We start from the raw sequence: 25,879 nt of genomic DNA, 5'->3' as shown, positions 1-25,879 counted from the left end.
ATACCCTATCTTTATATTACCACCAAAACTGGTCCATATTAAGAGATGCAACGGCGAAAATAAACCCACAACTGTAAGTAGGAGTAACCCTAAGACCCTAATTTTTGCGCAATAGGCTGACCTTGAAAAGTCCTTCTCCTATGTGGAGTTCAACGCGAGTACCCAAACCTTCATCTGATACATTTTTTTTTTTTAAAACATCCATCCAGCACTCCCGTCCCAGCAGGTTAGCACAGATGCAGGATCTTTTCTGGTCATTCCGCCCCCTCAGCCTCCCGGTCATGACTGAAGCGCCGGCTTCACGCCGCCATCGAGATGGTGCATCGATTCACCGAACATTACTTATTCACTGACAGCAGCAGGTTAATCTGAAATAAAGCCATGGAAAGTGATGAGCGCTCGCTGGGCCTGAGCTGATTCACTTTATTAAATGTATCTTTCCTGAAGTTGGCTTGAAGCACTTTTAGAAGCTGGAGCATCATTATTTAAAATATCTAAAGCCCCTAAAGGCTGTGCTAATCCCACAGAGCTGTACCTGCTCCATAGATGGACATGCGATGATTTGAAGGTCTTCTCCACTGTATTCCTCCTGAAGCGAAGTGTGCAGTCTTTGGAAAACCTGCTGGATGTTATTCTGTGTGGAAAAAAAGGAAAAAAAAAAAAAAACATCCTATTACTGAGAGCTGGAGGGAAATTAAACCACATTTCCATCTGGCCTCTGTCCCCTTACTATCCCTGTTTCCATGTCAACCAGTGAATTTTGTTTCTCTCATTCAGCCTCACCTGGCACCTTGATGAACAGTACACAGGCAGCACAAATATTTCTCTATTAGAGTTCAATCACACTGACAAAATTTTTGGCGAGAGGTTCCATCTCTGTGCCACATTAAAACAAAAACAGTTATCCTGAGAGTCGGCAGCAAACAAAGAGCTGCTGTCGCCATCTCTCCAAAAATTCAACTACGGTCCTCTTATCTCTGCAGCTAATTTCCACGAATGAATGAATGAACAAGAACACGAATAAGACCTAGCATTATAAGAGGTTTGTTTACATGACAGCAAAATTTGCACAATAACAGAATTATATAGTGCCAGTAAATACTTCAAAAACACTCAGAATTAATGTCATATTAATTTGTGTGCTCTTAATGATACATTTAAACAGTTCTTTTTTCCCCCCACAACCACCTTAAATAATATCTTTATAGACTAGGCATAAAGACTTGTCTACATAGGACGTTCTTCATTCTGGGTTTTATGTAACCCGCAGAGATTGTGTGTCAAAATTACTCATAACTATAAAAATACATCATTACAAATATTGGAATAAATGTCCTTGAAGAAGGTGTAGAGAAACCACATGTTTTGTAGCAATCATCAACCTTCTAGCCAACATTTGACCATGATTCTCATCAAATCATTTAAATTAGCTGGATTCCTGACATGGTCCTGATTTCTAGATAGAGTCCATAACTTTGAGGTTAAGTGCTTCCACCTCTCTCATAACCCTCTTTTGTGTCAAACTACTTTCAAATAAAGGCCACTAGAGCCAACAAATCCTTTAAAAATAAAAAAAAGTGTGCTTCCAGAGACTTAATGTTATCCTGCTTCTTCTATTCAAAGACCAACTGGGTATTCCTGTTAAGAACCATTGTCCTGTTGGAACACCCAGTTGTGTCCACGTTCCAGGCTTGTGTCCAAACCCACAGTATGATTCTGCCACCTCCGTGGCTTCCTTGACTCCTCCTACAGACATACCTCATGTAACTGTGTCAGAATAGCTGCCTGTCTTACCTGACTAAAGCTTTGTGCACTGGCCCGTTTATGTCAAGGTTGAATGTGTCGATTTAATAGCAGGGACTTTTTTCCTTTTTGGTCAGCTTACTCTTAAATCAAAATCAAATCAAGATCTTAGTCCACACTGATGTAAAACTAATTTTATTGTGGACAGTGACAGTGGTGTTCTAGCATCTTCTAGTTTCTGATAGGCTTGCACCTTTGAGGTTCCTGGATTTACCCTGATCCCTCTGACCAACTGCCATTCTTCTACAGGTAAAATTTTGGACACAAAAGTGATAGACTGTATTATATATTCTTTCTTATGTAATAACAAACCATGTCCTCAGCATGATTCTGCCAAGACCGTGCTTCAATGGTTGCGTTGTGTCCTTAGGTTAGAAAGCCTCACTCTGAATCCCTCCAAAGATAATTGTTGTCATTTCTGCAACAATTGTTTCTTCAAACAAGAAACAAATATACTTGGTTCTTGTCTGAAACTACAGCAGAAGGCATTTAGTTTGCCAATGTAGGGAAGTGTAAATTGCAGTGAAGCATAAGAGTTAAATTCCGATCAGATGCATCTTTTCTGGTCAGCATTTATCAGTTCATCCTGATGTGAAACATGATGTCCTATAAACAATGATAGTGGTGTTTCATCTTAAGATTCATAGACTTTCCTTTCTTAGTTCAATGATGCCTATGAAGCAGGATAAAGTAGGAGGCATTTTTGGAGCAAAGGGATGAATCTTATCAGTTGATGTGCATCAACTGGTGCGTTTAACACACTTAAGATGCTTTGCATTGAAGTGCTTGCAGAAAAAAAAAGAAAAGAAATCACTGGACTCCAGCTTTGGATAGTCCAATGTGAAGCCTCACTGCTTCTGAACAAAACAGCTTCAGAAAGGATCGCTGGGCGCTCTGCCTCATAGCCTTGGGTGGTGACAAGCGACGAGACGCAGCCAAAGTGGATTGTTTGATGGAAAAGAATGGGGCACTTTTTTTTTTTTTGGCACTTTTTTTTTTTTTGGCAGATGACTGACACAGCTGATCTGTGTTGTCGTTAATAGTAATGTTCTAGAATGGCTCCAACCCCAATTGATTTTGTTTAAACGCCAAGGCTATCCCTGGAAACCAACTTGTTTTGAATAACTGTGGCCAAACACTTGAACCAGGACCCAGATAGGCCAACAAAACACCTGTGGTTTATCTTCAATTAACTGAAGGACATTTGCTAAACATTGCTCTGTGCGCATGCACATTATAGCCTATAAGTATGTTTTTGACTGTGTGGATTTAAGAAAATCCACAAAAAATTCTGACTTGTGCATCCAACTGCAGTTGGATCAAATATTCACACTCATGATGAATGCACAATAGTATTCTCTACAATAGCAGAGAGAAGTATTGTAACTTCAGCAATCTGATGACACTCTGTAAATAATACAATCTTATGTAACTAACTGAAATTTAAATTAAACTTGCACTGTGACAGCAGGGTAAAGCCGGACAGTAAATAAGGAAGCAAATAACTTTTTTTAAGCCGTTATAATGACTTAAAAAGAAACCAAGTCATCCAGCAAATGTCAACCCTCTGCTTTTCTGCCACCCACCCGAACAGGCTTAAAAAGGATGAACTCTGTGTCTCTGTTGGCCAAGTACAAGGACATGCTCTGTAAAGTGCTCGGCAGCTTGCTCTTCATCACCCGGTATGTGGCCATCACTATATCGTTGATCTTTGCTGAAAAGAGAGGGGAGAGAAGAAAATAAATGTATATGCTGAAAAAAAGACAAAGAAAAACACTGGCATAACCTCTAGCATTTGCCATATGGGCCTTGATGAATTGCTTCATGGTGTTTTCCTGAGACAAATCTTACCTGGCTGAGCCCAAGGTTGCTGAGACAGGCTGTAGGTGGGACCACCTTGGACGGCCATCGTTTTCAGAGCTGAAACCTGAGCAACGGCACAACAAAACATTACAGCTCGACAAATAGCAGAGCTGCCAACTCATCTGTTTTTGTTTTGAAATAAAGGGGAAATAAATGAAACACTTACCCCAATTTAAACAAAAAGACATATTTAAAAAGGCATTATTTCACATTTTTCACTTAGGTATGAAGACCTTCTGTGGCAAGTGAATAAACAATTGATTACAATATATATATATATATAAAATCGAAAGCTGAAAATAAAAATGAAGGTCAAAATGAGCTGGTTTAGCCTGAGGCTAAGTCTGCCTTCACTCTAACCATTACCTTGGTGAGAAACTCCTCAAGGTTCCCCACAAAGATCTGAGTCTGCTGCTGGATAAACTGCTCACAGCTAAACTTCAGGTGTCGGTCCACATCCTTCTTTGAGTCAATGTAGTGCTCTTTTATCTCTGGTGTTCCCTGGGGGGTCATAGAAAAAAGGATTTAGTGCTATCAAGCAGAAGCTCCCTTAGGCGGGGTGCTATCAAAGCACATAAAATGAATAGTATGTTTAGTATGAAAGGTGAAGGGAGACATAAAAAAATAAAATAAAATACTCTACCTCCAACAGGAATTCAAGTATGGCATTGTGACTATTGAATCGGAAGAATTTAGGAACAGCCTTGGGGTTCAGGATTTTGAAGGCAGCATCTTAGAACAAAGCAAGAGAGATTAAATCTGAGTTGGTGCAGAATTAGAGTGCCATCTAGTGCTGGAAAACGTAACAAGCCAGTTAACGGAGATGAGGGTGATAGGCGGAGCCACTTTTGCCCTGAGAGGCATTGGTTAATGTACGTTATGTTGCTGGATTACAATTTCCACATTAATTGTTGCCACCGGTGCATGTGATAGGCACAAGTTGCTTAATGAGCGTGAAAATGTAATGACTGGCTTTATGGAGCTGAACACCAACGTTCCCCTCTGCCTTTAATTATCTTACCTCGCGTTTTTTTCAGGTCCAGTGAGATTTCCTTGATGGCAAAATCAGTGTGAAATGGGGCAATCTGTTCACGCAAAATCAGCAGGTGCTTGATCAGGAAGAGTTGCCCGTCTATTTGAGTCTGCAGGAAGGGAAAGCACAATGATACATCTGCTGACTGTCTAAGCTACATTGAATACAAAAAGACACAAGAATACAAAAAGACATGACGATAAGCGAAACAACTGATTATTAACTGCTGATTAAACGTAGCCAAAATATCAATATCACTGTAACAAATAAGGAAGTTAAAATCATGTGCTGCTCAGACAGCAAGTAAAGCTTTTGTGAAAGAAAAAAAGAAAAAAGAAACATCAACAACATTGGGTGGGAACACATCCCCTGAGATTGATGTTGCTGCTTTAATTTAAAGTGGAAGGTTTGAAATGCCACTGAGCACTAGATACTGACAGCAAATTTGGAGGTGAGAAAAGCCCATAAATAAATAAGGATGGGTTTGCTGAATTCACTGTGGAGCTTCAGAATGCCTAAATTATTAAATTAAAAACATAAATAATTTCCTTTATATACAAATAATATCTACAATAAAAAAATGAGCAAAACCAAAAAACTAAAAGGTAAACAAACTAAAATATAGTAACACTTAAACAAAATCAAAATAAACAACAATTCTGAGAAAAATATTAAAAAAGCAATAAAACAAACATTTAAGTAAAGTGATATAAGATATGCATTTACCAAAGTACCACATAAAATAACTCAATTTAAAGGATTTTACTGTAAAGCCAAGGATTTCTTTAACTAGTCATAGATTTCACAAGCAGCTGAATTTAAAGGTTACGCTATGAGTGAAACATTCATCATGGATGTCCAAACTTTCAAAGTTCACAGAAAGAAAAAGTTTTTTTTTTTTTTTTTTTTTTGTGAGCTGATGTTATCATTATAAAAACCTATAACCACATAATAAACTTAACAGAACATGCCAACCTTGTTTTTAAGGATGATATCAGAGGCTTTGAGCAGCGACTGGATGCAGGCAGATAAGGCTTCTTGAGATAAACCCTGAAATACTGCTCTCTAGAAAAAAAAAAATACAAAGACTTGGTGTAAAAAAAAAAAAAACAAGTAGATGAAATGGAAAAACTAAAAGTAAACACTACAAATCCCGCAGCACTTTAAATTAGTTTCCCATAAACATGGAAGTCTTACATCAATGCATCTGTAGAGCTTGGACAAACAAACCAGGGTTCGCCTGACAGTGGGGTACCACATGCCGTGCAGATCTGCGGGAGACACAGATGTCTGAAGACGGGAGGGTTCCACGTTGCCTATTTTGGTGCAAAAATGAGAAGACATCAGGTAAATTATAGCAGTCCATGTTGGGAAAATAAAACCACAACCTGAAGAAACAGACCTGCATTGCTGTTTCTTCTTCTATCGGCGTCTTCAAGCTGAACATCAGAAAACACAGCCTCTTGTGACATCTGCTTCATCTGTTCCTCCTTCAAGCTCTGGGCAATTCTCTGTTGTTGACGAGAAGAGCAAAAGACAAGAGTTGATACACCGAATGTAAGAAAATACAATTCTGTAAAACTAGTAACAGCTTTTAAAAGCTAACCAAAGTAAACCTCAGCAATCAAATCCCTGTACGTTTTAGCAGTCAAAGACAGAATCGAAAGTTTTTCTCATGAAATGTGAAGATATTTACTCCTGAGGTTTCCCTACCTAAATAAGGGGTTAGGGGTTTTAAGAAAAAAGGAAATAGAAATAGAAGTTGGAGTTAGAATTTTTCTCTTCTTTCTCTTCATCTTTATGTCAGTTTTTCCACAGGAAAACTGACATAAGATGGAATGCATCTGAGAGAAATAAAACAACAGAGAATAAACCAAGCAGACATCACAATACTACAGAGGCAAGAAGTGAAAATGCTTTGCAGCCCGGCTCATTTCAGAGTTTCATAAAACTGCTTCCATAAACGCTAAAATCATTTATATTAATCAAAAGGAAATTGAATGGACCACATCATTTATGAATTATGTTTGCCTCCAATACGGCCTAAGGGCAAGATGTTTAGAAAAAAAAAAAGGCTATACCATTTCAGAAAACAAGATTCACCTCCATCATTTCCAGTTTTTCAGGATAAGCCAGATCACCTGGAGCTGGGTTGTAACCTGTGATATCAGTCTGGATGTAAATGTGAGTCCTGTAGACCAGCCTCTCCTGAACGTCCTCCAGCATCTGCTTCACCACGGCATCAAAGGCACCCAGCTGGGCAGCTACAAGACAGAACATGGGGTCAGTTTAGCCGATAGCAAAACCGCAACAAATTTATGTGTATGGTTTAAAGTTGCAAAGCAGCTTTGGTTTGCATTAAAGCTTCAAAATGTAAACATAACACATCAGGAGTCAAAAGATTATGCTAAAATGTAATCATTCAGTAACAAACGTAAAATAAAATGCCACAATGTTTCTCTCTAACAAGTATCTGTTAGAAAAGCTGTTTAAATTCCCAAGACAATAGTAATATATTAATTTATTTCTAAAGCTCATCTTCAGAGTCAATCAGGTTTATTGCCATTTCTTCAATACACATGATGCCCAAGAACTTAAAACAAACTGATTAAAATTATATTTAATCATCAAATACACTCCAATAAAATGTTCGGATTTTGATCCCATTACATACAGTACAATTTAAACAATCAAATTTAGTAGACTGTAATGAAAATCAGAAGCGTTCTGCCTAAACAAATGATGAGAAAGAAAGATTTATGAGTGGCATTAACCTTTAAGAGAGCTGTCAATTTTATACATGACCAAACCAGTGGCGGAGCCAGAGGGGTGGCAGGGGTGGCATTTGCCACCCCCAACAGAGCCTTTGCCACCCCTACTGCCACCCCACTGGAAATGGTCATTTTAAAATATAATACTTATGAGATCGGCAAAGATTTGCCAGGAAAACTGTAATGTCCCTGAAGGCAGCCCGATGCAGTAGCAGCTCACAGACGCTGTTCATTGGTTAAGCTGACATGTGGTTCCTGTTTGATCCAAAACACACCCGTGGCTTTAGAGTACACCGTTAAGGAGTTTTGCAGGTATTTACAACATTTTACCGCTCAGCGGTAACCGCTGTGTTACCTTCCTAATGAGAGGCGGCACTTGTCATACATTTCTAAAAAGAAAAAAAAATGGTTGTGCACCGCTCCGTAGTGCCTCGTTTATCATATTAGCCATGCTAGTGCTGATAGATCGCGTTTTAGACAGATTCTTTTAACATGTTTTAGTGCACATGCAGCCCTGTAATGTTTTATTCATTTGGCCAGGATATATCTCCCAGCTCTTGCTTGAAATGTGTGTGGTAAGAATATGTGAAAAACCATTGTTAAGTTTTATAATGACTGAAATGTAAGTAGGCTAGGTCATATGAAAGCTTTGAATTATAACCCAACCAGTTATATTAATTAATTCAATTAATCTATTTTTAATTTAGTATTATTTTAGCTAGCTACAAAAATCAGAAATCCCGCCCGCTCCAAGGTGTCCTGGTTTCCCAAATGAAAATATGGTCACCCTATATATGGACCCCTCTGATAAAGCCTTGCTCACCCTTTGGCCACCCCTTAAAAAAAAAGTCTAGCTCCGCCACTGGACCAAACTGAACTAAGAACAGCTCTTGGTGGCACAGTTAAACAGAGCTCAGCCAAATAGTGAATTAAAGATGTAACTTTAGAACCTTTCGGGATAAATACTAATCTCTTCATGTAGAACCATAGCTGTGACATTTGCCCTCAAAGGTAAAAGCTTGTTGACTGCTGTGTCATTGTGCATGCGTAGTTCAGACTTCTGTTTACTCTGTACATCATTCGTCATTAGTGATGTTCAGCTGCTCCCTGGCTTTAAGCTTCTCCAAAACAATTTCCTATTTAGTTGAACTACAACAACATTAACTGAAAACCTTGGTAAGGGTTCAGTTAACTCCACCTAGTTTCTATTGTTGCAGCACAAAGTATTCTGTTATGGGAGAACCAATGAAGAATGAAGTTGTAGCTTAAGGGAGTCAATTATAACATTAAACTATGACCGTTATAGTTAATCATAGACTAAACAACTTTTGTCTTTAAAATGTGAGAGGTCTGTCAGCACATAAAACCAGAAACAAGATCCAAATTTTTGACATGTTTACAATTAAAACATGGAAATATGTACAATAATCTACTTTACAGCGCATTCTGTGTGAGCAAAGAGAACAGAAGACATTATACTGATATAATTAAGATGGGAAGAACCAGGTTGAAAATGCAGGATATTTAAAAAGAACATGGTTATCAATGTTTGATGTCACAATCCTTGCATTGATTAATAAATAAATTAAAATGTGTTTATTTTGGGACTGAAAACTCAGCCCAGAATATTTAGGTACCTAACAGTGTTTTCTGGACTGTGATAAAGCTGCTGATAAAATGCAAGCTGCAAATTGGTAACGTTATCCAAGAAAATCCAGCCGACTGAACTACCGTCACTGACTTTACAGCAATCTTGAATAAGGACTTGAGAAAAAAATAATAATTTAACAGAAAGAACCTCCAGCAGAACATGGCTCAGTATAACCAGCCATCTCTAACAAATCACAGTCTGGGTTCATTTGAATATATTATGGTAGTCTGTCCTGAGGTTGTTTCTAAAAGGAAAAAAAAAAAAAAAGAAGGCTAAACTGTATTTTTTTTATATACAGTTTAGACTCTGTAGCAGCTGACTAAAGACTCTCAATTTGTTTGTGTATTTGTTTTCCTTTTATCAAGTTTTTACTTCTCTGGGCATTTTGTAGGGTTTTCAGTGCAATCCTGTCAAGAATGTACCTGCTAAATATTTTAGTTGACCAATGTTTAACTTTCCCCCCCCCCGTCTCTGGTAACAGTTTGTTCTCTAGTCTTTAGTCCGACGGATGCAGAGCTCACAGCAGTAAAAATTTATGCCCCTCTCATTTTTTTTTCTGTACAGGTTAAACTAAGACTTTTCTGACAGTAGTATGTCTGGCCTGCAGCCTAATTAATGTTTGTCTTGATTTAAGGTATTTCTAATATAATTGCAACTGCTTAAACTACCAATGATCAAAGTACATGTAGTCAGTAATATATTTGCAAACAGCTGGATGTTTGATGGTGTTTTGCATTAAAATTATATTCTCCTCCAGTATAAAAGCAAATATTTCTATGGAAATCAAAGAGACAAACAGATTTAATTTCTAAATCATGTTTCTCCCATTACTTTAGGTGCTTTACAATGCAGTAAATGTTGAAAAACAGTCGCTTTTACTGAATTTGCCGCAACACACACAAGAAAAATAGGGACAATTTTAAAGATGTGGGTGCAACCATTAAACCGTGTCAACACACACACTCGCAGAGCTTTGAAAACTGAGGAAATAGCTGCAGGCGGAATACTGGTAATTGTGACAGCAGCATGAGAAAACCTGATAAATCTGCACTCACTTACATTTTAGATTCCTCTTCCACAGAGGTGTTTTATTTGAGCGAAGTGTTGTGCAGAGCAAATGTGGAATATGAAATGAGCAATTGGTATTACAGTCTTTATCCTCAGCAAAGTGTAGTTACATATTTTAGGTTAAATGCATGCCACTCTGGCAGGAAGCTGCAACAAAGACATTGAAGTGGCTTAAACAGTCATACAGCTGTCTCTTTTTTTCAATCTATAGTGCCTTAATGGCTTTTAATGGGGGAAGCCTTTGCTTAGACTAATATCTCTAAGGGATGAAACTAAATGAGCCGTTGGTTCTCTTCTTTGAGTTTAGTTCAGCGTCTGTGTAAAAATAATTTTGCTTCCAGGCTCAGAGTTAGAGGGTGCACCAGCAGCAATGTTGTTTAGTAAAAATGAGGTAGATGTAAATCACATAAGTAAATTATATCTCAGTTTTCATGTTAAAGTTGCCATACCCCAGTGAGTAGCTATAACTTCACAGCCACGTTTCAATGGATTTTATCTGAACTTTCATGCAACAGACTAATAACAAAAGATTTTGTAAAATGAAAATAATACAAAACTTGCAATTTTTGGGGGGCGAGGTCTAGAATGTCTTTGCACTGAGCACCTTTATCCTGGTAGATTTAATTAAGATCCAGTGCAACCAACTAACGTCAAGAGCCACATATTAAAAACAACATGATGGTGACGCTATCATGATGTGGAGATGCTTTCTTCAACAGGTCAGTAATCTAAACACACAACAATCATGAATGAATCCATCTATTCCTGAAGTACATCTAATTAAAGAAAAGAAAAAGTGGTAGCAGAAATTTACAGGAACCAAGTAAAATACAGTCCCTTTCATTACCCCTCACTCCTAGGATGGAGGGACTCCCCATGGTAACTATGGGCACCATGTGCTTTCCATGGGAACCAAACATTTTATAAATTAGACAAATTTCACAACACATTAAAATTCTTGAAGTACAAAAGTTTTTACACTGTTCTATAATGGTGATATAGCCATTGCCATATCACCATAAAGCCATTGCTTTTTATTCAGGGACATTATGCATTATTTATATATAAAGACGCAACTGTAAAGCAACAAATCTATAGTTTGTTTTGCATTGTCGTTTGAACAAAATCTAAAAAGAAACTATGTACCCTCTCCTTCCACTTTGAAATAATGCACTAATAATATTTTGTGCTGCTCTGCAACAAAAAATCAATTCAAGTTTCTAGATTTTTTGTGACAATAAAATTGTTCTAGGTATAATATTTATTGGAATATGAAGAACTGGATGAAATTGCGTTATTTTTGTCTTAGCTGTATGTCACAGCAGTTAAAGGTAACTTTCATGTTTGTCTATTCATTATCATTATTACATACGGAATAACGGGTTTTTTTAAATGCTAATGTGTGCAAGACCAGTGCACCAGTGTATCAATTTGCTGCACTAAGAAGAGGGAGTTGCGTCAGAAAGAACAACTTGATCTCCCGGCAGCAGTAAAAAGTCAAACAGGGAAAAGTATTGGGATGTTTTACAGCTGAAATTACTGCTGGGCAAGAAGTGGAATTTAGATGTGTAAAGTATCTCAGCAGCAGTATCATATTCCTTCCTATCGATGTTTTGGCAACAGTTATTCCTAAAATTTATGAAGAGGTATGACAGGGCATTATCAGAACTGCCCATAAATTTTAATCATTTAAATCTTTTTGGGTTGAACGTTCAGAAAAATGGTATTCAGGACGGCAATAACCATTTTATTTTCAAGATAATGTGTTGTTTTTGTTAAAATGAGTACAGTTAAATTTAGATACACTTTATAAATGGCACACTCGTTCCCCTCCCAGTCAAACAACAAACCAAAACATTTCCTGTTTTAGGTCTGTTGCGGTCACCAACATTTAATTTCAATTTACATTCTTCTAATTTAAAATTTTACATGCATTTCCTAAATCATCTTTTAAATTGTGAGATAAACATTGATTATTTTTCCACATGTTTCTTCAGCTAATTTGCCTGAATATAATCAATAATATCCAACCTAATGTAGATCAACTAACAAAAACATTTAAATAGTTTATGGTGAAAAAAGAACACAAAACTATCATTTTGAAACTACAGACCAGACTATTTGTAATCAATAAAAGTTATTAAGAATGGTTGATTAACGGTGGGAACATAACTGAAATAGAAAACTGAAAAAAAAAAAAAAAAAGATTTCAAGGACTGCAGTTTTGAAGAATAAATACCTCTGCTGTAAAGAATGTTTTCATTTTCTGAGAAACAAAATTTTATAATACTAGACAATTCAAAACAAACTGACCCACATATATTGTTTTTTCCCTCAAAGTTGTGTTCTGTTTGCTAAAACCAAAAAAAGCGTTGTAGTAAAGTTTGAAAAAAAAGTCAATTTTCTGCATAAAGTAAAGTAATTAACTGAAGAAGCACAACAAACATATCAGAACTGCCAAAGACTTAACATCACAGCAAAAGTCACTCGTATATATTATTGAATATCCTGTCCTTTTCATTTACTGGAAAAAAAAACAAAAACTTTGGTGTTTTTCTTAGTGAGTGGTCCCCAACCCTGGTCCTCAAGGCCAACTGTCCTGCACGTTTGAGGACTTCCCCTGCTGCCAAACACCTGACTTAAATGAATGGGTGATTAACAGGCTTCTGCAGCAGCTGATGGTATGCAGAAGCCAATCATTTCAATCAAGCATGAAGAGCAAGGTGACCTCTAAAACGTGAAGGACAATGTGCCTTGAGGGCTAGGGTTGTGGACCACTGTTCTAAATTATTTCAGATTCTCCTTTGTTCCAGAATAATGTGCTTTGTACCTGCTGCCCTCAATTCCAGACTCAGAAAGGAAAGAAGAATGTTATCCTATGCAGATGACACTAAGGTTTAAATGTGGCTGTAAAAATGCTAAAAGACTGCCTTTAAATAAGTCTTCATTTTTTTTTATTTCTTTGAAAGAAGTACAAGAGTCTATACTTTTGCTTACCAATGTTTCTTCATGTTTGGACATGGAACCTCCAACACATTAAAGACATTTTAACATCACAAACATGGGTATGGTGGTGATTTTAGCCTCAAAGGTCAGAAAGGTGCAATAGGGAAGCAGTCATTAGAGGCAGTTGGCCAAAATAGGTCAAATCTCTCAGCTAGCACACTTGCAGTAGAACAAATTGGTTGATTAGGTGACACTTGATGCACTGAACACACTGCAAAATATCAGAGGAGGGATAAGGCTGCTTTTGAATGTGATTGGTTGTTTTCCCTCCAAGGAAATTTGTTCCATTTCCTGTTACATGCAGGAAACTAAGTCCAAATCGTGAGCACAGTATGCCTAATGATGAGTTTTAAAAAGAGAAAGAGCTCTAACCTACCGTTGTTTTGAACGTGGTCTTCCAACATCTCATTCTTTAGGATGCTGCACAGCTCAGACAGGGTTTCGAGGTGTATGACATGGATAATCAGCGGCCGGAGAACATCGTACAGCGACAAACACAACTTCTCTAAAAGTTCTCTGTCAGAGATTAAAAATTACATTAGTGAAAGACTAAAACATAATTTTTTTACATTCAAAAGTTGAAACACTCAGTCAACAATTTCAAATTTGTGGAGTGGATTTTAACGAGCTCCCACTCTAAGCAAATACACAGTTCCTGCCCATTTGCTACTGAAGCATTCTGTCCATGTTCAGCTGCTACTACTCACTCTAATTTAGATGTAGGCTGGGTGAAGAACTCATTAAACAGCTGATGTTCATCCTGACACACATGAACCATAAAGGCACAGCCACTTCGAACCTGCAGACACAATTAGCCCATGTTCATAAACTCCAAATACAGGTCATTGCAAAAGCATGCATGCCCTATTAAAATATTTTACAAGCAAAAACATCAATTTATTATAGTAGGGCTGTATCGATTCCTAGAGTGATTCGAGTACCTCGATTTTTAAAACCTATCTGCCTCATAGCTTCGTTAAATTATATTTTATTATTCAACGCACAGTGTTCCGGCCAGGTTATTACTTCCGCCACCCAGCGCTCTGACTTCCACCTGAGTTGTTGACGAAAGCTAAGTGTTAGTAGCATAACATTCAGTTTTCAAGTTCGGCCTGGGAGAATTTTCTTGATTGATGACAATGTCTGGGTCTTTGTCGTTTTTCGGGGGACCAATAAGCATCCTTAAAATGACTGGCGCGATGCCTGGAGCACAGTAGCTTTTCTCCTCCTTCAGCTGCTGCCTGGTGGCGGTTCAGAGCGAACAGCGGGGAAGAGCGCTGCAGGAGTATTTATGGAGGTGAGCGGATAGACTGAATACTGCGGGCGGCTGCGCATTAGATGATTAACTTTAGTGTAGCTTAAAGGACCACCCGGAAAATTTATTTCACATCATCCCGGTCTCAATAAATGGGTGGCGAAGCTCATCGTGGCGGCACGTAGCTGGTAGATGTGTTTCTGTGTGTGATGAACAAAGGTGTTAAATCCCGTCGCTAACATGGACACAAAAGCTATAAATGTCTGGGCAAGGTGAAAGTTAATCTATTAAACTGATTAAAAATGAATACATAAACCAAAAGCTGTAGTATAGACATTTTTTATAAACGTATTTGTGAACCTGCCTCTTTATTATTGAACTGAATATAACTTCAGATTTTTGTATAACCTTTCTTCAGGTTAACTTGGAAAGTGAGCTATTATTGTAACAGGTTAATTTTCTAAACTACAGAAAAGTTCAATAACTTTGAAAAATTGGACTGATGTTCATATGCGATAGTAACACTGCTGTTATCTTAGATTTACCGATGTTTTATTTGATCTTTTTTTATCCGATTACTCGATTAATCGTAAGAACAATCGGTAGATTACTCGATTACTAAAATACTCGTTTACAACAGCCCTATATTATAGCTTGTATGATAACACGTAGTGGTGAAAATGAAGGTAAATAATTCGAGCTGCAATTGGTGGGCTGCCGGTTCGATTTCTGCTCTATCTGAATCTGTTGTTTTGTCCTTGGGCAAGACACTTCACCTGCCTTGCCTGCTGGTGGCAGTCAGAGGGGCCAGAAAGGCCAGTACAAGGCATTTACCATAAATGTGATACAAAATAATGTGCTTTGCATATGTATTCATCCTCTTGACTCAATACTTTGCAGGACCACCTTTGGCATCAAATACAGTTGCAAGTCTACCTGCTCTTCATATCTAGAGACTGCAGTGTTTGCCTATTTTTTTCTCCAATCTATTGTGTAAAATTTCTATAAAATACATTAGAATATGTTGTTGCAATGTGAGGACATGTAAAAAAGTTTAAATAACTCGAGTACTTTTGAAAGGCATTCAGCGCTAAGCAAATTGAGAAAAAAAATAAAATAATTATCTATTTCCGTGCCTAATTCTAGGTCAGGCATATTCACTCACAGTTTGAAAATGAAATATGTTGGAGGATATTCTAACAGGATTGTGTTTCTGCCAATAAATTTACTTGAACGAAAAGATCAACTCTCCTGACACCTGCTGTACACAATCTGAGGTCATGCTAATTTATCCAGCGCGTGGCTTTCTGCCTCCTCAAACACTCCAGAAAATATCCCTGGGGCCGCATGCTGTCCTTTCCACGTAAACTAAAATGTCATCTTCCAATATCTAAAGGGCACCTCTGGCTTTGAACTCTCCATGGCTTACCAGAGCACAGTGGTCTTTGCTGTTTTGCTTGGTCAAGTCAGTAATGGTGGATGTAATGCAGGGACTGAGCAGCTGCTCTCTCTGGTCAAGATAGCACTGATGGATTTCATCTAGCAGCTGCTGGTACCTGCTCAGGTTAGGAGACAGAGAAATCAATTTAGAGTCTCAGGAAAATAAATTTATAAAAGGTAGCATGAAACCAGTGCTTTCATGAAGAAAATAAAATAGTAATACTTACTCTGGAATCTTCTGTGCTCGCTGCTCTATCTGTTCAATCAGAGACTGAAGGGAGGAGATGTAAAAGTAAAATGTAATTTATTTACAGAAAATAACCAAACAGGTTGAAAATATTCAGGAAATGAATATACTCACTCTAACTTTAGGCGCAGCAGCTCTAAATTTCACATAATAAAGTGTAAATGCATTATCTGCATTAGTGAGACCCATTGGATCCTAAGAAAACAAAACAAAGTATGACGTGAATAACAATGTACTAAAACTTGGAGACTTTTAAAAGTTTCAGCAGTGAATATTTTAAGCTATTTGCATTCATCTATAAAAAAAAACACCTTTACATAAGATAAATATTACACATCTTGAGCTGTTTCACTTTCATCGTTACAAATTACATGTAGCGACAGAGTTTGCTAAAACCTACCAAGTGTCAAACTATGAAGACAAGGCATATTTATGCTACAACCTCAAAGTATATAAGAATATACAAATAAATAAAATAAAAAAAAAATAAAAAACATGGTTTACTTTTTTCTACTGAGGACAATAAAACTGGCAACGAACATATATTCAACTTTAAGATGCAAATAAGTAACAACTCTTTAAAGCCTTATAATGAAAATGCTAAATTTGGATTTCTTTAAGATTGCAAAACCTACATATGATTAAAAAAGCAATACTGTGCTTATATGTGAATGGATAACAATAAGGAAATGTCTTTTTATAAAAATAGTCCTTTTTAAAACAAAAGGTGAGGAAACCGATATATTTTATATTTGTTGGCATCATTGTCCACATTTCAAAAAAGGATGACCTTATGCAAGTATAGCAAAACTAGAATGTCTACAAGACAAAAGATACATAATTTAAAAAAAAAATTAGTAAGGAAGGTAAACACACAGGCTGACATTCCAGTCATAAATCACTTTTAAGTTAATAATTTATCCTTACCCTTTTTGTTAACTGGCTTGTAAGAGATTGCATAGTGTTTATGATGTAGACCTTCATGAAGTGCATAGCTTTAGAGAGACATTGTTTAAATTTAGCCAAATAAACTGGATAATCCTTGAAATTAGGCTGTAACAAAAAAAAAAAAAAAAAAAATGATTTAGAATTAATTTGCACAGATCACTTCAAAACAGATATTTTTGGTTAAAATATGGATTTTGAACACCATCACTGAAGACATCTATTATGTAACACAAGACCACTCAAACACCAATTATTGCATGCAGTCATGGATTAAAGCATATGATTCTGGATTTTTATAAATATAAATTGCTATACATTACTTACGTGTGATGAAACATATTCTATGCAATCATCCAATTTGGACAACATTGGTATAAAACCTTCACTATTTACAGATAAAGTTGAAGAATTCAGTTTCTGCAAAAATAAAAATAAAAACAATTAAAGTCATTTAAATGCAAAGTATTTGTACTTTTATTGCAGTTAGTCTTGTCTGTGAGACTAAACAAGATAGGAGGCTACTTTATTTTTTTTTTATTAAGAGTATTACACACCAAATTTACATTTGTAAACTAAAATATGATTCGTGTAATGCAGTGTATGTTTTTGCAATGTGCAGAAAAAAAAAGCCCAGCCTACTGTGTTTATGTTTTCCAGCTCATTAAAGTATGACAGTTTCTGCTGAATGCTTTCTGCCAGGTCAACAAGCTCTGACTGCAAAGTGAAAAACAAACAATTAAAACAAGTTAGGAAAAGTGTTCTTCCTATTTAGTTTGTGCACCAACATGCAAATATGAAGCATGTTAAAACATATATTGAAAACAGATTATAAATAAGATCTCAGAACAGCAGACCAAAATATTTCCCTTTATCCTTTAACCATGTAAAACTGTGGATCTTCACAGCATATAGTACTTTCAAGACTTCTACACAGTCACTTTTGAGTATCATCAATTTATTTACACAATTTCCGCTCAGTTTTATTCATGTGGTAATAAATTTAAAATTATGTTTTTCAAACTTCAAAAACTATAGAAAAACAACTGAAATGCAATTTACAGACACTCTATGGGCAAGTGATCCATCTAAAAGGCTTTAGTGAAAACAGATTTTTCCTTACTTGTTCTTTGAGCAGCTGTTCACAGGCCTCATGCAATGCCCCGGTCTTATTGGACACAAATAGGTACTGTTTCTGGAGAGAATCCAAATGGTCAAGAGCTGCATTCACATCTTTGAGGATAGCATCACATTGTTCTTGGTAGCTGTTCAAATCATCTCTTGTTCTCCTAAATGAAAAAGAACACTGTGATTTTTTTCTGAAAAAGTAAACAAAGTTATGGAGGTCACACTTATTGTAGTTTAACAGAATTTGTGATGTGTTACTTACAAAATTTACAAATACATTGTACTTTGAGAACCAAATGAGAGAATATATAGAATGCACATAAGGACATAATATTTGTAATAATAATGTTTATTATGTTTTTAACGGTCTGTATAAAATCTTAAATTTTTGTATTTCAGCACCTGTACTTTGCGCTCTCATCCAAGTCCATGTTCGTCTGTAATTTGGCAAACCAGGCAAAGAACTGGAGGGAAGCAAACAGCATCATATTACACCATATAACAATATAGGCAATGTTCGCCGGGGAAAGTTTAACTGGCTAAACTTACCTGCTGTGCAGTTTCTATTCTGTCATTTTCCATTTCGAGCATTTGAAAACCTTTGAGTAGGACGTCCTCTGTTGAAGCAGGCACAGCTGCTGTGAAAGGGGACTGCAAGGACCGAGACGACAGGCTGCACAGGTCCTCAATGGGCAGCTGCACAACAAAACAGCACTCACTGACAAGGTTTCGGCTAACTTGGAGGATAGCCTGTTTCAAACAATAACTAAAGCATGCTAGCAGCTAGGCTAAATTAAGCTAAAGTCAACTGAATGGAGCTCTAAAATGCAGGAGAACTATTTCGATCTCATACAGATGCAAAGTAGTTGTAAAGTTAACTTCTCCAGGCATTTAGGAGTGGAGTTAGCATCCATGTTAGCCAGCTAGCTGTGTTGAGTCTCCTCTCACCTCCGAGGGAACAGACAGCGTTTCAGCCGCAGCTCGGATCTCCAGGACAGAGTCCATTTGCTTCTCCGTCAGGGGGGCCGTGGCATCCGTGCGGCGGTCCCATAAAGACAGTTTTTCTCGAGTTTCCTTGTCTGTTAGATCCAGAAGCGACAGATCTGTGGACGCCATCGTCACTGAGACAGCACCAACGTCAGCAGCAACAACGAACAGGTTCCTGTTCCGGGAGTTTGGGCGGGGCTTTGTGAAAGGCTACACCAATAGGAATCGAGAAGAAAGTGGGTCCGTTCTTTTCCAGTCTGTCGGCAAGTGACTCGGTAAAAAGTCGGGTAATGTGTAGTTTCCTTTCCTAAGTACAGAATACATCAACTTAAATCAAGGGACTGCCTGACAGTTGGCATCCGTCACTAAAATAAAAACCTTTGTATTGCTTTTATATCAATCACACCCCTCTACCGACTGCCGTTGTTGAGTGTGACAAAAGCTGTTCGACACGCCGTACGAAGTGCAAACTCCACCTACCGGTTTCGCTCCTCTCCGGTGTGTAAATGGTGCACAGCCAGCGAATGAAAAATAATAGACAGTATTATCAGGAAGTGTGGGCTATCTACTTGACCATTTATTAATTCATCCCGAGCTACATTTGGTTTATACAATTATACTCCTGTCACAAAGTATTTTTAAAGAAAATAAGTTCCTTTCTACTTTAATGCTTACCTGGAGTTAAGTTACAGACTCACTAAAGTAAACAAAAGAAATCAAGATTTTTTCTTTAATGCTGGACATTAAAATCTTCTAAGTAAGAAGCAGTATGTAACATGCAATATTTTTATATCTTTCGAATAGAAAATTTTGTAAATGTTCAAATAACCTTAAAAGTCAGCAGATATTTCTACAGAATCCTTCACTCCAATCAACATTTGCATGGAAATGGGGAAAAAAAGACTCACTTGTGTGGTCACACAATATTAACTATCTGTAATGTGTTCACAGTTTCAAAGTTTATAATCCATTGATTTTTTTGTTCGTTTGTTTGTTTGTTTTAACTATTCAAGGAGTAGCTAGACTTTAATAGATTTAGGACAATAGTTTAGAATTAAACACTGTTCTCTTTAATTATCTGTTATTTTGTCACATTCAGTTGTTCGATTATTCATTCAATCCGTATTTTGAATAAGTTGTTTTTCTCTCTACACATTTTTTTTCTAATAATGTTAATTCATTTTGTTATAAAACTTGCTATAATTAAATAAATAATTCAGTTATAATAAATGACTTGAAAAGCAAAACCACTTTATATCGTCTTTAAATATCTATATTTAGAAACTGGCTTATATTCTCAGACCTAAGCCTTCCTTCTGATTACAAGAGGAATAAAAGCAAAACAGAAATCTAAATATTTTAAACATTCATATAGTCACAGAATTGTTCTGAGAGTTAAAGAGTCTCTCGCCATGTACAGTATCTATTACAAAAATTTTTTTAAATCCAGTAGGTGGAGCCCTGGGAAATTTTTTCTCATCTATTGATCATAGAATTTGGGCCATTTATGTCCTCAGTCTCTGAAAATGTAATTTTAAGGTTTTCTGATATCAACATACGCTGCCCTAGATTTTAAAGCTGCTGAGTCTGTGATTGGTTTGTCTTTTACATTGGAAAGCAAAACATTAAGCGTTTTTTCCTTCATACGGGAACATCCTTTTGTCTCATGAAGAGAAACAAATACTCGACAATAAATACTTTATGAAAAAAGCATTTTTGCACATTTTAAAAACATGTGCAACATAAATTTTGTTTTGTCTGTGCCTCTTTTTTTGCCTCAGAGGCATATTTTCTTTTTAAATGAATATGTAGTGACAAATGTTTTTAGTTCCTTAAAACTAAATATTTCCAAAGCTGTTACTTAAAAAAGGGCTTTTGCAATTTTGAATGTCAAATATAAAAATTAGGAAAACTTAAATAAAATCTCTTATAAAGGAGTCTCAACACACAAAAATGAGCACATCCCCAAATGGAAGGCTGGTGGTATTACATGGATGAGGAGGTGGTGCTTGTGTATTACAGCTTTGTCTGCGGGGTGTCTCTTGGGGAGGTCATGGAGAGTTCAGATACTCTTTTTTTCTCCCTCCCCCTTGTCTTCTTTGTTGAAAGGAGACGCTGCAAAATTCAGGCTGCATTACTCTGGCACAAAAAGAGATGTCAGAGCCGATTTTGTCAAAGGCGGTATTTTGGATCAGTGTGGGTCAGAGAAGATCCTGGTAAAGCAGTAAAAATTGACACGTCGCTCTGTGGTGCAGGTGTTGTGAAAACACGATCGAGCAAAGATGGGAAATCCCACAATAATGGCTGTAAACAATAAGTGCTTATTCCATGAAATTACCAACTTTGTGGGACTCATTTGTAGTGTTAGCTGAGCATCACAAAACAAAAGGATAAGGTCACACAGATGATCGCTTGGAGTAGGTTTTTAATTCGCCTTTATGAGAATATGTAAATGTGAAAACTGTGATGAAGCATTGAAGCTGCTGTAGTGAGGAGATTCTAAACTGTGATCAAGCAACTACAAATAGTAAATACTTAAAAATGTTGAAATAAATCCATTAAGAATCAGATTTTCTGAGTGAAACTGCGCTATTCTGATTAAACCCATCTTTTTCTTAGAATGCAAGGACAACAAAAAAAGTATTCTGACAGAAGTTGGCTTAGAAATTCATTTCATAGTGACAGATTTCTTATCAAAGTGCTGGCATTTAATACAAATCAGTTACACTGCAATAAAATAGTCTGACTTAAAAAAAAAACTGTGGATAAAAAGTTTTTTTTGTGCATGAATGTCCATCAACATCGTCAATGAAAAATAAACAAAACAATAAAAAAGAATAAAAAATTCTCCTGAGCCCTTTGAAAATATTGCCTTGAACTTTAGATTTTAACAAATTCCTAACTTAACCCCACAAAGTATTATACATAATTGTGCAAAGCAAAGAAAAAGTATTCACCAGGGCCTGAAATGTACTTAAATAATTTCAATAAATTGTAACAAAAACTTAATTCAGTCCTGTTTGCTTTTTAAATCAGTTCATCTCACATGTATGCACTTATTTACAGTAGTTTGCAAAATTCACTCCCCTTAAACTTTTCCACATTTCTTTAATATTACAAACATAACACAACTTCAATATGTTTACAAAGAGTCTGTGGAATAGACAAAGACAAAAACGTGCACAAATGTGAAGGAAATGACGCATAGTTTTCAATTTTCTGCCAAATAAATACCTGAATATTTTGACATTCTTTCGTGTTCAGCTCCTTTTCTCCCATAACTGTAAACAAAATCAAGTGTAACTAATTTTCTTCAGAAGTCAACTAGTTTGTAAATGAAGTTCCCTCAGTGAAATTTAATGTATTTATTCAGCCACTGTGGGGAAAAAAAGTAGAATGTGCACAGTGTATCAAAATAATGGAAAAGGGTTTGCAGGTCATATAAGACCAAAATTGAACTTTTTTTTTTCTCACATGTAGAATGTGTACACATTTTATCACCCCCACAATGAAATGATGGTTGTGGCAGACTCATGCTGTGGGGATAATTTTCTAAAGCAGGGACAGAGAAGCTGATCAGAACTGATTGGGAAGATGAATAGAGATAAATACGAGGCAATCCTGGAAGACCTATGAGAGGCTTCCAAGCCTACTTTCTGCAGGACAGCCACTCTAAACATTCAGCCAGAGCTACAACGGGCACTAAACCATAGAATGCAAGCAAGGCTCAATTAATGTCCAGACCTAAATCTAATTGATATCTGATGGAAAGAATCAAAAATAAATGTTCACAAATGCTCTCCAATCCAGGTGACTGAGCTAATCAATTCTTCTCTTTTGGAAAAAAGAATTGACGAAGATTAGACTTTCTAGATGGTCAAAGTTGGTAGAAACGTAGGTCCTAAAAGAGTTGCAGCCATCAAACATTTTTCTAATAAGCATTTTTCTACAAACGCATCCCATACTTTTAAGATTGTTTTCTAAAAACATTTGAAAACCATGTCTTATTTCCTTTCTGTTCACAATTATGCAGTTCTTTGCGTCTGTCAGATTAAACCCCAAGAAAATATATTGAAATTTGTGGTCATACCAAGACAAATATGGACGTTCAAAGGGTATGAATACTTTTGCATAGCAATGTATCAACATCATCAGTGGTTAAAGTCTGTGCTCTCTAAATGATCGGGTATGGGCAGTCCACTGAGGACTGTCAAACATCTATTCCAAACATTGAACACCGGGCAGACTGGATGAACAAAATCAATGTCAAATGTGTACAAGTGCTGCGAGGCCACCGCATCGTAGAAGGAGAGCGATCCTGAATCATAATCCAACAAAATCCCAAGGCGCCGCAGGTGGGGCGAAGGCTCGATGGGGATTTCCTTGCTGTTGTGGCGCACCACCCACGAGTTGTTGCAGCGGGAGAGTACCCAGGAGGCTGAGTTCTTGCCAACCCACTCGTGTCTTGGTGCAGACTTGTAAGCAATCCCCACAGCAAACCTGAGTGTGTGAAAAGTGATACATTAAATTTAATGACTGATTTAAAGTACTATAGTACAAAAGAAACCCTGCTGAACGCTATAATGTGTGCATCATATAAGTATGTTCCTTCTGTCTTAAGACATACTTCACACCGGACCAATCAGCAAGACTCATTCCAAGCTCAGTGATCCAAATCAGTGTAAAATATTCTTACCATGTGCTTCCTCCAATCAGAGCTTCCCAGTAATGGCGGCCGCTGTCTATGTATACATTCCCAGTAACCCCGTAGCTGCTGTGACTGGAGAAGCGCTCCTGACTGTGGCTCTTTTTAGATGATGTCTCATCTCTCTCCACCGTAAGGTTATCGTGGGATACCCTTAGCTTCCGATGAGCAGACTTTGGGTCCAATTTGAATGGCTGACCTTAAAAGAAATCAGAAACCTTGGTAAACTGTTGTTTTATTCACATATAAATTGTTTTACTCATTATTAAAACATATCAGTAAATATTTGCAGCCGATGATGGCCTACTGTTGGTTTTGAGTTTCCCCGGGGCGCTACTGCGGCTTCCAGCCTGGTTTATGGCCTTCACTATGAAAATGTAGTTGGTGCCACATTGGAGTCCATGCACGGTGTATTGATTTTGCTTAATGTTTGGGACAATCATCCAACTATCAACAGAGTTACACAGACCTGCAGTGCAGACATAAAGAAAGTCACTGATGAGGAACAAGCAGTTAATCACAGGTTTAGTTAGCAGAAATCACAGCGGTAATTCAGTCTGTGGGTGCTTCTTTTTTCTTTTTCCTTTTTCTTTTGACTCATCAAGCATAATCTCATTAGCACTCATGTGAGTGTGCAGGAGCACTGGGGCAGACAAGAAAACATTGTTCGATTGAGCATGTTGCAACCACATTAGGGTGATCAATTCCAGAGGTCTGCTGCTCATTTCCAACCTGGCACAATATCAAGCTACTGTCGCCATAAATGTCACACAATTTATATATTTTTTTTTTAGCTTTTTTTTTTCTTTTTTAAACAAATTACTGAAATGAAATTAAACAAATCTAAAAAAAAAAAAAAATCCCAGGTGATAGGGTTAAAGACAAAAGTTTCACTCATCAAAATAAACTGTGGACTTTTATCAGTTCAGTTATGCTGGGTTTCTTCTAGCTTGTTATTGTCAACACAATAATGAAGCACAAACTTTAAATTTATTGAAGATTTTAACCCACAAAGGTCAAATCTGCTCATGCAGAGTGAGTTGTATGCAATGCTCTAATTGTAAAAGACCTATTATTGTTGTACCAACCCTCCAGACCACTCGGGTTTTTATGTATTTACTTACTTACAAATAGCATATAATCAAGGAGGAACTTCCTAAAGGACAATATCAAATGCTTGTGGTCCTGTGGGTTATTGGTGATGTATGTTGTTTGATTATTTCTCCCTAGAGAAAGAATCATTTTAAGACATCATTAAAAGAAGAGCATATTAATCTGATACTAAATGTGACTGACCAGAAGAGCACATCTTTGCTTAAAACACACTCTTTTATTTGGGTGTAATAATAAAGTCCTGGGCTCAATGTTTTTTGTTATTTCTTTTAAGGAATTGCTTTCCATCACACAATAAAGCTCCAATCAATTGTACATTATACACTTACTGACAACATTAGACTGGCTGGTGAAGATGGCATACTGAAGCTCATATGAAATAACAGAAAACTCATCGTCTGATGTCCAGTGAACCGTGATGGTGTCGTACGAAGCTGTACACAGTTCCTCACGAATTGACGGTGGATTTGGTGCTGCAGAAAAGAACCAAAAAGCCTTTTTTTTGTTTTTTATCCAAAGAGACTAATGGATGCGGAGAGGATTTCATTCCGAACACAACATTATCAAAAAAGACAAACCAAACAAATGTATCATAGAAAGCAGTGGAGGATAACCAGCACCATCCATTTGTGTTTTCTTTCAGTCTGACAAGTGTAATTAATCTACACTGGAGTTCCTCCAGCTATTACAACCACAGCCCCCATGCAGTGTTACATTTTCGCTTCACAACAGGGGCTCAGCATAAACAATCAAACCTCTTTCATTCTGCACAAAATAAGGCCACTGCTGCCAAATATAGTGAGCTTTTTATTCTTCTGCCACTTAACATTACAAGTGTTGAAATTAAAACCACCTTATTCATTA

General features: G+C 36.9%; 2 protein-coding genes across 12 annotated transcripts in view; both read right to left on the bottom strand.

Moving 5' to 3' along the window:
* Positions 1–74: 74 nt before the first annotated feature.
* Positions 75–19,382, bottom strand: cog3 (component of oligomeric golgi complex 3). The gene is made up of 23 exons (XM_044131717.1): positions 19,159–19,382; positions 18,760–18,906; positions 18,613–18,674; positions 18,206–18,371; positions 17,725–17,799; positions 17,410–17,502; positions 17,065–17,190; positions 16,252–16,332; positions 16,118–16,161; positions 15,880–16,006; positions 13,903–13,994; positions 13,572–13,711; positions 6,803–6,963; positions 6,102–6,210; positions 5,897–6,015; positions 5,675–5,764; positions 4,688–4,808; positions 4,310–4,398; positions 4,033–4,167; positions 3,655–3,730; positions 3,390–3,517; positions 536–634; positions 75–368 (listed from the first exon to the last, which is right to left on the bottom strand). Exons 1-23 carry the CDS (start codon positions 19,324–19,326, stop codon positions 339–341), a joined length of 2,478 nt encoding a protein of 825 aa, XP_043987652.1. The 5' UTR covers positions 19,327–19,382; the 3' UTR covers positions 75–338.
* Positions 19,383–21,605: 2,223 nt separating this feature from the next.
* The window catches only part of mid1 (midline 1), a 40,737-nt gene continuing 36,463 nt past the window's right edge, over positions 21,606–25,879 (bottom strand). For 10 of the 11 annotated variants that reach the window (XM_044132204.1, XM_044132210.1, XM_044132202.1 and 7 more), the window contains 4 exons: positions 25,345–25,488; positions 24,210–24,371; positions 23,894–24,101; positions 21,606–23,697 (listed from right to left, as the gene is read on the bottom strand). In XM_044132204.1, the coding sequence (XP_043988139.1) occupies positions 23,349–23,697; positions 23,894–24,101; positions 24,210–24,371; positions 25,345–25,488 (863 nt within the window). In that variant the 3' untranslated portion in view covers positions 21,606–23,348. Of the gene's footprint in view, positions 23,698–23,889; positions 24,102–24,209; positions 24,372–25,344; positions 25,489–25,879 lie in introns of those variants that run through there. The other variant, XM_044132211.1, reaches the window with a different exon arrangement.

Source organism: Gambusia affinis, linkage group LG11 (genome assembly GCF_019740435.1).
Source record: "Gambusia affinis linkage group LG11, SWU_Gaff_1.0, whole genome shotgun sequence".
In the NCBI taxonomy this organism is placed as follows: Eukaryota; Metazoa; Chordata; class Actinopteri; order Cyprinodontiformes; family Poeciliidae; genus Gambusia; species Gambusia affinis.
This window is presented reverse-complemented; position numbering and strand designations above follow the sequence as displayed.